This window comes from Vanessa atalanta, chromosome 5 (genome assembly GCF_905147765.1).
Source record: "Vanessa atalanta chromosome 5, ilVanAtal1.2, whole genome shotgun sequence".
Taxonomy (NCBI): domain Eukaryota; kingdom Metazoa; phylum Arthropoda; class Insecta; order Lepidoptera; family Nymphalidae; genus Vanessa; species Vanessa atalanta.
The window spans coordinates 163,420-174,747 of NC_061875.1; the positions used below are offsets into that span (position 1 = coordinate 163,420).

General features: G+C 38.7%; 1 protein-coding gene across 1 annotated transcript; it reads left to right on the forward strand.

The window, feature by feature from the left end:
- Positions 1–79: 79 nt before the first annotated feature.
- Positions 80–11,287, forward strand: LOC125064438 (E3 ubiquitin-protein ligase MARCHF8). Its single transcript, XM_047671456.1, has 5 exons — positions 80–554; positions 1,206–1,327; positions 1,750–1,894; positions 2,042–2,162; positions 5,340–11,287. Exons 1-5 carry the CDS (start codon positions 353–355, stop codon positions 5,749–5,751), a joined length of 1,002 nt encoding a protein of 333 aa, XP_047527412.1. The 5' UTR covers positions 80–352; the 3' UTR covers positions 5,752–11,287.
- The last annotated feature ends 41 nt before the right edge of the window (positions 11,288–11,328 follow it).

Here is an 11,328-nt window from a genome sequence, read left to right on the forward strand (position 1 = left end):
CGATTAATAAATACCTTCATGGTATAGTCTGTGCTGTAATTTTTATTTTAATAATCTATTTCTTCAATCCTATCATTTTAAGCAGCTATTGATGTTTTTGTCTTTTAATTTTATTATCGAGTGTAAAAAAATAATAAATGTAGTTTTAATGCAAGGCTCTTGATGAATTGTCCTTCTAGTAGTATATTTTTAAGTTGTACATTACAGTTTGAATCTAGTCGATATGTGAGAGTGAAATGTTTTAACGTTTATTCGCTTTGTCGAATGACGAATATTCGGCTGCTGTTAATTACAATATCTATAAATAAGGATTATCATGCTACGGGATCTTCATTGACTTTTTAGTGTCATAATGCCGGTGCAGCAAATAAATGTGAAAAATTCGTCTGATATCGAAAGCTGGGAATGGGGCGGGGGATGTGGCAGAGAGACTGTTCGCGCAGGGTCTGGTAGCAGCCAAACTTCCTGCAGCAATTCTAGTGGAGATATTTGTCGTATTTGCCATTGCGAAAGTGAAGTTCACAATCCTCTGCTCGCACCTTGTTATTGTTCTGGTACGTAAACTATGAATAATTTATTACTACAACTGTGTGTGTATAAAAACCTGTTCAAAGATTTCGGTCAAGATAATATTTGTTAAATGAGATTAAACTGGAATGAAACTACTAACAACTGCAGTTAGCTAAACATCATTCAATATAATTTTTTTTTTTACAAACAGCTGATTTTTGTTTACACAACAATTAGTTGTAATAATAGTAATTAAAATAGTTCTCCGGAATTAGTAGTAATGTTCAATGTTTTGCATGTAATGATAATGTTGCATGTAAAACTCTTAAGTAATATTGCTGGAACAAATTCTAAATTTTCCACACATTACTTAATCTAAGTTCATTCAATTTTGATCTCAGCTGTTAATAAGAATTTATGTATGACTATAGGAATTTATTAAATATTTTCCTTGCTATATTTTGTTTTCGTGAATTTAATAAAAACCTTATTTGAAAATATACATTTCATATTACTGTAGGTATTATGTTGACAGTGAAGTATCAATATATCATAGATCTACATAAAAAAAAATCAATCACATACCCCGTGATCTTGCTTTTGTACATTTTTATTTAAAATATATAATTAAAAAAAATATTAAACTTATTTTCCAATGTCTGATTATGTACCTAAAGTGTTTGTTTCTTTTATAGGAAGCTTAAAGTATGTTCATCAGAGTTGTCTCCAACAGTGGCTCACGGCGTCTGAAACAAGATCATGTGAACTATGCAAATTCAATTTTATTATGCATACAAAAATAAAACCATTTAGTGAGGTACTTATATTAATGTTTAATTATTCATAGACATATTTCGTGACCAGTCCTTGTTTGCTATGTACATCACTAATCTCAATCACAATCAAACAATGAGGAACAAAAAATGCCAGTTTTTGTATTCTTTACTATCTATGTGACATCATTCACATCTATTGATTTCAGGCATCGATGCAAGATAGCAAGATAATAAAAAATTTATGGTCATATGATCATACGTATAGTATTATAAGTATAAATATAATCACAGATTTATATTTCATATGCATAAAAACCATTCTCTTATATCAATCTAGCAGCCCAAGGTAACAATTTCTAGCGGTGTACCTATACGAGGGCGATAAGATTAACTCATTACAATAGGAAAGGAGTGATAAAGGATAGGAAAGAGAATAACTAAAAGTGCGGTATGCGCTCCGCAGTGGCGGCTGCTGGAGATGTCCGGCGTGGAGCGGCGGCGGCTGTGCTGCGCGGTGCTGTTCCACTGCGTGGCGGCGCTGTGCGTCATGTGGTCGCTGTTCGTGCTCATCGAGCGCGCCGTGGAGGAGGTCAACCGCGGCCTCATCGGTAACGACCTCCTACATTTTGGATCTATAAACAAAGTTTTTCTACATGTGTTCTGATAGCATTCGCTTGCTTGCATGCCCTTGCTTTTTTATCTTGTTAAAATGAGATGTTATCGTAACGGATGTTGATGGTGGGCTGTTGTTGCAGCGTGGCCGTTCTGGACGAAGCTCGTGGTGGTGGCGGTCGGCTTCACGGGCGGGGCGGTGTTCATGTACATACAGTGCCGCCAATACTTACATCTGTGCAACCGCTGGAGAGCTCACAACAGGTAAAATGAATAAATGGTTACATGTACGGTACTTGGTGTAATACATTTCTCGAAGTTTGCGACACCTTGAAATTTATGCATTTCATTTATATATCGTTGTAATAAGAAGGTCGTTCAAATGGGTCACCTAATGGTGTCTAGATACATTCGTAATGAAATATTTAGAGCTCAAAAATAATAAACCTACATACGAGCAGAGTTTTTAATCTTACTTTTTATTTGGATGTAATATAGGCCTGTAAATAGTATAAGTCCGACGTATTAGCGATGCGATGTTTGTAAACAAAGCGAATACAATGCACGACAAACTAATCTACATTCGCCGCCATCCTTCGTTTGCCCTTTTCCTCTTTATGGGGACACATTGTGGTGTCCATTTTTTTCTATTATCATTTTATGACACTGCGTGACTGCCTTTTGAATATGGTCGTCTACATGACGCCAATCCTCCTTGTGAAATTTGAGCGATTACAATGGATGGAGCTCACCAAAACTCCCTTAATCTTTAGTTACTGCTCATTAGTTGAAATGGGGTCGCTTTCTTGAGTTTGCAGGTATAATGCGAAATAAATTAATACTTTAAAAAAATATACAGTCGACATGGAGCAAAAGTGACGAAGGGTTCCGAAGTCTTTCCGAATCATGTCGATCATGATATTCATTCCCTATACAGTCGTAATGTGAGTGAATGCTAAACGGAAGTATTGAATAATAACAATGTAAATATTGTTTATTTATAAGTAGTGAAATGATTGCGTAAACACGCGGACTGCAGGCCCAGCGACGTGTTCACTTCAAGTGTATTCAGTGAGTCATGACATCATTTACGTGTAAAAACAAGTCCAAGGCTTTGAACGTTAAACACTCTCTTAACATTTAAGATTATTGTATTTATATTTTATTCTTTTTGCCACTGAAATAATATACGGAAGATCTTGAAATAAATGTCTACCTTGACTAATGAGTAATTATCTTTCTGAGTAAGTACTTAAGTAATGGCGGGTTTGGCCGCCCGATAAAAGTAGATTTCTGTCGAAGAATGTTGCGAAAATAGTACAAGATACCGAATTTTAGATCACAAGTCTAAGCAATAAACAATAAATCGTCTTGACCATTACGCCATATATACGTTCATAATATTTTTCAAATTTAAAAATGAAACTCGAAATCTTGTGCTTTCATTCAACATACAAATCTATGTTCTGAATAGTCACGTCAGCTCCCAGCTGACGGATATAGTTTATCCGTATCCAAACCAATCCTGAAAACAGTTCCGATATTGTGTGCGACAGCACACAATTCTTTGTTTTTTAAAAGTGTGCAGGAGATATTATAGAACTTTTGTATGTGCACACACATTTAAGTGTACTCTCTATTCCTCTCTTAATCTGATGGCACAGTGATTTAGCACTACTAAAGATAGTTTTGCGAAAAGCCTGATTTACGTGCTATCCGCTGTACTGCAGTGTAAACATGGCTAACTCCAAATCGAGGGCCGCTTCTGAGAATTATCTGGTCAGGAAAACAAGCTGCTTCTGTGTGAAGTGTGTTTAAGCACCCAGCGTTTCTCACTGCCGATCAAGGCTGACGATCACGTTCCACGGCGAGAGATTTCCTTTGACTATCGTCTTCAATGACTGCCTCTGGGGCTCCACGTGGTACACTCCGTCAGGGTGTGGTTCGTCGTCAGAATTCCACTTCTCCCAGGCTGGCGATGGAACTCTCGGCCTAAATAAAGGAACAAGTCAAGGAGGATGCTATCGTGCAATGGTGGAATTCCACGGCGTGGGAAGTGAGAGGGCGCCAATGTCGAAGTGCTGGTAGCCCGCATGCGCAGTGCTCTAAACGAGGTGTGCGATGCGGCCCTGCCGAGCTTCTGGTTTAGGGCACCGCGTCGTCAGATGTAGGTGGGGGCAGAGGGAACATGGTCCTGGCGATATCACTGGGCGTAGTGAACGTCTTCCTTTTGAGATAATAAGAGAGCCACTTCTCACTATTTCAGAAGGCTGTTGGATGCATACGGGCATATATATATAGTACGGTGGGAGGGGTGACGGGCGACTTGTGCAGCATCGGGTAGGATATGGCGTTCCACAGGGGTCGGTTCTCGGCCCAATTTTGGGGAACGTTGGCTTCGATAGGCTTTTGCGAGCCCCCATCCTTCTCGGGATGGCCGAATGGATCATCGCATTGGAATGATGGGTTTTAGGGTCTCCATCTCAAAAATGGAGGCTGTCTTATCCTATGAACCACGTCGGTGCCTCTTTCGAGTTGCAGAGTCCAACTGAGCCCGAAGCTCATCAACCCTCCTGCCACTTGGGCCCGCCTCCTACCCAACGTGGGAGGACTAGAATCAACATGCTGGCGCCTACACGTCCGTGTGGTGCAGTTCATGGTACTGAATGGATGTCTCCATTCAGTACCATGAACTGCTGTCGCAAAGAGTCATAGTCATAAGGATCTGAGTAAGCTTTTCTTAAAATATGGTTGGAAGCCAAGCCAAGCCGCCAAGCCATTGGAAAATCTTTTCTTATTACTGATAATTACTGTATCCTTTTGTGAATTCCAAAAGTCCATAAAGCGATTAAAGAAAAACTCCGCGAAAAAGTTGTTTCTCCACGATAACGCTCGTGCTTACGAACCAGAAATTTTGCAGTAGACAATCCAAACCCTTTTTTATTGCATTCAGCCAGTGCTACAGTGTACAGTACACAAACCATTTAAATTAATTTTCGTACAGTTTGTCTCTGTACGAGTTTAAAATTGCAATACAATATATAATGTTTTAAACTTGAACATTTTATATTTATTAAGTAAGTGGATATTTATAAAACACGTCGTGCCAAAATTTCGAAAGTGTTCTTTACGGTAAAATGTACTTGGCTAATTATAAGGTTACCGAGAATTGCGAAATACTTTACAATATGTTGCGTAGGTACGGGTCTGTCTCTCGACCTCGTGATCATTACTGTCGAATGATGCGTCGGTCGAGACTCGAGAGTGTAAAAAAAATACTCGCTCGATAAAGATACACCTCGCGGGCAAATTTCCTTCTCGTCGTGGTAATATTTTCGTAACTATAATATAATCGGCAGATCCGTATATAGTCACGCCCGGCGTGCGGCGCGACGTCAGCGACGGGCGTCCCATCGAATAATCGTACGATTCGGATCGCAGGATACTACTCATACAGAACGCGCCGGAGAAGATCCCGATCGACGGGTCGCCGCCGCGCAAGCGGCGCGAGCGCAGCGCGCGCGGGCAGGTGGTCGCCAACATCGAGCCGCCGCCGCCGCCCGCCGCCTACCACGAGGAGGACGAGAGCGGCGGCTTCGAGACGTACCGCGCCAACCCGCCGCCGCGCCTGTCCGCGCTGGCGCGCCGCGCCTCCGACACGCGCCTGCCGCCGCCCGCGCCCGTCTACCACATCGACGTGGACCCGCTGGAGGCCGACATCCGCTCGCTGCTGGCGCTGGACGCGGCGCGCTCGCTGCCCAACCTGCGCGCCTCCCGCGAGACGCTGCTGCACGCGCCGCCCGCGCCCGCGCCCGCTCCCGCGCCCGCGCCCGCGCCCGCGCCGCCCTCCTGAGGCCGCGCCGCGCTCACGCTCTACCCGGACGACGCCGTGTACTAGTGCGCGTGTGTGCGTGTGCCGTGCGCGTGTGTGCGTGTGCCGTGCGCGTGACGGACGGAGTTGTGGAGAGTTGTGTTTAGTACGAAATGACGACCCGAGGGGCTTGTTGCTTTTATATTTTTACTTTTCCTTCAGGCCGACGCGTCGAGACCGGGATCCGGCTTCGCGGAACTGTTCGATCCCTCCTGCCGTGTCCCGTTCGATATTCTCGTATATTATTTGAATGATCGCCTCCGTTCGTGTAACATTGGTACATGAAACGAGTGTCTAAAGTGTGCGTTGACCTTTGCCGACGATGTTCTCTTCGATCGCCGCCCCGAAGATATCATTGTCATATTAAATTATGGAAAAGAAAAAATATAAACCTCAGTATTACGTACGGTAAAAGTATTTTGATAAAATTAAAATTAGATATTTATTTTGCGCCTGAATCTTTAAATTCAAATGTAACATTCAATAAATATAATGTTTGAAGTATTCTTGTTGAAAACGAGTTGTGGATACCGCTCGTCGCTTTCGGCAGTGATTACAGGTTGTTGACAAAAAAGCAAATAATTATCATTTATTATCAATTTTTTGATCACTATTATTGCCTTGAATCATTATTTCGATACGAGAAGGTCTTTACAAATATAAACACGACAAACAGAAGGAAAGTTAGCGAGGACATTCAAGGAGGAAATACAAATCAAATTTGTTTTGAATCATTGGTGATAAATTAAAGTTGCTTATATGAACATCATGCATTTCAAGATACGTTTTAGTCATAAGTTATTGGAATAATTGCCATAAAGAATGTAATCATGAACAATCAAATTTGTAAATAGTACTTAGTATTGGTGTAAATAGTAACGTAATACATACATATGATACTGTTAGGCTATGTAATGTGGGGTCGCTGAACCCCTGAATGATCTCTGACTCCCTAACAAAAGCGAATTGCATGGATTAGAGAATATAACGATCTTAATTTTATGTGACACTTATTTACTTATTTTGACGAGCTAAGACTTTATATTTGCTCTAAACACATATGTAAGCCTAAGTTATAAATCAAAGAATGTTATAATACTTAGGTTAAAAAAAAACAATTTATAATTCATTATTCAATGTTAATGTTTATTTTATGTTTTTATTCTGTAATTGTGTATATCCTGTAAGCAAGTCCGTCCTTGTCGTGAAACCCTTTTAAGTGAAATCATTTGAAATAGTTTACTATGTGGTAGCTCGTCAAAATGTTATAAGTAGTTAATTATTTTGATGTATTTTTTGTATGTATTAATTTTTTGTTAACACAGTTTTTTAAGTGAACATAATCGTACCCGGTAATTTAAGTGAACACGTAATCAGACCCCGTTTTGTTTAGTGTGAAATTTCGATATGGTGGTAAAAAAATTCATTGTCACAAGTGATAACATTTAGATTTAACATTAATACTTTTTCCGCTTACTATATCAATTAATTATTTTTACCCAACGGGCTCTCACCCAGCCGGGGGTATGTCAACTGCTCCCGCATCATAGACAACTCTAACATTATTTATTACTTTTCATCTAAAATGTTTAAATACAACTTGTTATAATTAATAACCAATTTAAAAAATATATACTTAGAATCCTTTATTGTAGGTATAAAAATGAGTTAAATCGATCACCCTGAAAGTTGGCATATATAGGGGTTTTTTTACCCGATTTGTTGTTACTTTCCGCTAGATGGCGCTGTGACTCACCGAGTTGCGTGACACTGACATTTCTAGTAATATAATATATACATATATTACTAATATTTAGAAGATTTGGTTCAATTCGGTAAAAGAAAACTGGTTTTATAAGCATTTATTTAACTCTTTATATGAAAAGTAATAAATGACAGATAACCTCTGTAGTTTATACTAAATCATTTGTTGCGATCAATACATTTATTCGAAGCGAAACATTCATAAGACTCTGTCAATGCAATATTCTATGGGGAACCCCATGTGGACGACAATACGCAATTTTATGTTATTTTAGTTTTATATACGATGTAGTACAATACGCAGCGCTGGCGCAGCCAGTTAGGGGCATGCCCCTGTCACAAACTCCTGGCTACGCCAATGATCCCCAGATCGATGTCGATGAGTTAAGGTCTTCGCGGCTCGTCCTATCAGATGTCATCGAGTTTGATATGCGGCCAATGGCGTTGCATCGATTGGTTTATGTTAATCCTACGCCCGTAGTACTCGACGACGCAATTACTCTCATTATATACTTAAAAACACTTAATAGTTAATAATGCTGTGCGAGAAAATATCGCGTCTAGTGGACGGTGAGCTTAACCTAGGGCACAAGTTAATAGAGGTGATAAAAATTTACAAGTTTTATGATTCGGTTTGGCATGTGATCTAAAACAATAAGTAATTTATATTCTGTTGTTATTCCTTCGATTTTTAACTCTATTCCTTCGCACATTTCTTCTAACTTGTCTGACTTTCTTATTCATCACTCGAACTAGAAAAAAATCATTATTTGTAGGATAAAAAAAAATCGATTTTCAAAGTTGTTTTGCGGCTGGAAATGTGAACAAGAAGTAAGTGAGGGTTAACGAAGTCTATGATGAAGAGAATTGGCGTCAATTAAATTTGTTTATCGTTAGTTATAAATGCATTACAATTATTTATTTTAAAAGAAATATCTCTCTCATTAGTCGTTAGTTTCCACTTATTGTCAATTGTCGTTCGCCTCCTCCCGCCTCGTCCCGCCTCTGCAATCCTTTGCGTCACTCCTACCTCTTCATAGCAATCTCGCCCTCGGTGTTGAATCTCTTATTCTGTATCGCCTATCAGCTCTCTTTCATTACTTGTTTTTGTTTCTGTCTTTCAATGTACTTATAGAGATATTTAACTCACAAATGTAATTATATGAACAGGATCATTCTAAATGTATATATGTAATATACGTACTTATTATATATTATACAGGATGTATCGAAAAACTTTGTACCCATTTGTAATATTAGAGCCTTTATTTACGAACCAGAAGTAGGGTAATATATAATTTTCGTTTATTTTCCTTCCGAACATTAAATTCTAACGCCTTTCGGAATACGGCAGGTTTTCTTTGCATACTTTTCGTTTCCGTGGCTAGCTTATAGGATTGTAGATTCCGAGAACCTTGGTTTAAATCCAAAGTCGGGCTGATGATAAATAATAACGGGTATTTTTGCCAAAAAAGTCCGAATTTTGTAAGTTGCCAGTGTTTCGGAAACCACGTAAAGGCGTTGGCGCTGCGCCTGATTTCAGCGCTCCCGTCGGGTGGAAGAATAGAGATTGCATCTGCATTTGCTCGTGGATATTTGTTTACTTTTAAGATTTCCCACTATTGGATAGTTATCGTTAGAGTAGTCGCCCGGGCGAAATCTAACGGCAAATCACCATCACCTCATACTCGAATAATCATCTCCCTTGGAGCTGCAGCAAAGGAATCTATGGTGTTTCGAAATTTAGGCTCTGTCAGATCCCGAGGGACAAAGATCCACACCTGTGTTCCAAGAGACGTGTTGGAACAGCGGCGCATTGGCTATGTATGGAATGGTTAATGTCTCGTGAACACTTAACATCAGGTGACTCATTTGCCCGTCCGCTAAACTAATTTATAAAAAAATATATGTTTTTTCGAGAAGGGTAGAAATATGGAAGTAGGTATATTACCTTAGGATAGTGTTTTATGTAAAGTAGTTCTAATATCTGGGAACTGGGACTGAAAATATTTTTTTAAAAGGGTACTTTTTTTCGGACGTCCTGTATAATATCAGACAATTCTTCGCACCATAATTTCTAAAATTATCAAACAATGGACTAGTTATGTACAAAATATACTTTTGCGACGTTTATAAATTAAGTTCACTGTGAAAGTTGCTGAATCACTTCATCGACGGCTAACTGAAGTATAAAATACTAAATTATTTACACACGTAGACCTTAACCTACTTTATTCGAGTTATTTTTTTAAACGATGTCACGGCGTACAAACTATTATATCACTTACGTTACAATATTGTCTTAAATCGATGTAAATTTATATTTTAAAATATACACTTACAGGTGAAATTAACCACTCGTGCGTACTCGACCTTAATAATTAAGCTTCGTTAAGAATATTCACAGCTGGTAAAGATAATATGTTTTTGTTTCCTCATAAATATCAGTATCGATAAACTAAAAGTGTACAAAATTTCTAGAGAGTGGTTAATTTTGTCGACATTATACTTATATTAGTTATACTGTGTGTTTATTTATATAATAGAAAAAGATGTATAATTTGATCAGAATATTTTAATAGTAAGTCGCATAGAGTTCCTGCTAGTCGGGCTAGGAAGCCGGAAGTTATCTCCGATACACGAGTGACGTCACACGGGCTCGCCGGGGCCGAACTGGTGGGCGAGCAGGTGTCCAGTCCGCCGTAAACTAATCTTAAAATATCTTGACAATATTATACTAATCGTTTCTCATGAAGTCGTTCTGTGTTAGGAGGCTCTTCTCTTGTCCGAAGCCGTGAGAACATTTCGATGATGTTAACAATAATGATGTATTGATAGAGTTGCCATTACGTTTAGATAGTCACTATGAAAGATGATGATATCGTGTGTGTAGTTAGATAGAAAATTAAAATACATTCGACTTTTGGTGCTAAAGGATCGGAGACTTTCTTTTCTATGTAAAGATACCGAAAATTGTATAAAATGGTTCTGTACATGATTATCAGTCGAGTGAATGCGGCCTGAGAAGTCTTATTTGTAAACTGTTTTTAGTTTTAATGTTGTATATTTTGATTTAAACGTGTCTCTGTGAGCGTTGATTTGAATAATTCAATTCGAACATCACTCGAACTTGTAACGCATCACATGTATGAAGTTATTTTGTTCACTAGTCGAATATACGCCATGTTGTAATGTTACGAGCTTTGCGAATACTGTTTGTGCAGTAATTACAGAAAGAAGTCGGAGCTGTCTGTGTTTGCAGTTTTTAGTTCAGTTCAGTTTCAGTTATTTCGAATTTTATTCGCTGAAATTTGATAATTAAAACGCAATTCCGCATAATAATTCAGAACCAATTTATTTATCGTTCTGCGACTGATGATTTTACCAAGATGACAGACGACCCAACCCCCACACAGACATCCCCCAGTACATTTTGCTGTGCTATGAATTCGTTCCAAAGCATTTTGTTTATTGAACATTCAAATAATGTAGTTAGTGCCTTATTTAATAATTATGTTTTAACGATTGTATGCAATTTGTTACTTTGTTGACATTCGAAACGCTTATTATGTATCGTGTGGTCGCCGTCCGCGCAGGAGGGCGGGGATTGTGATATAAGTTAATTATTGTTTTTCTTTTTGCTCAAAATTATTTCTCCATTTGATCTGTGTACTTATCGTTCATGAAATTTGTAAGACTGTATTTAATTTTGTTACGTAAAATTGTTGAATCCAGGTTATAAATATAGTTATTTTGAGAATTACGACTATTTATTTACTCACACTGGGAGGGCGA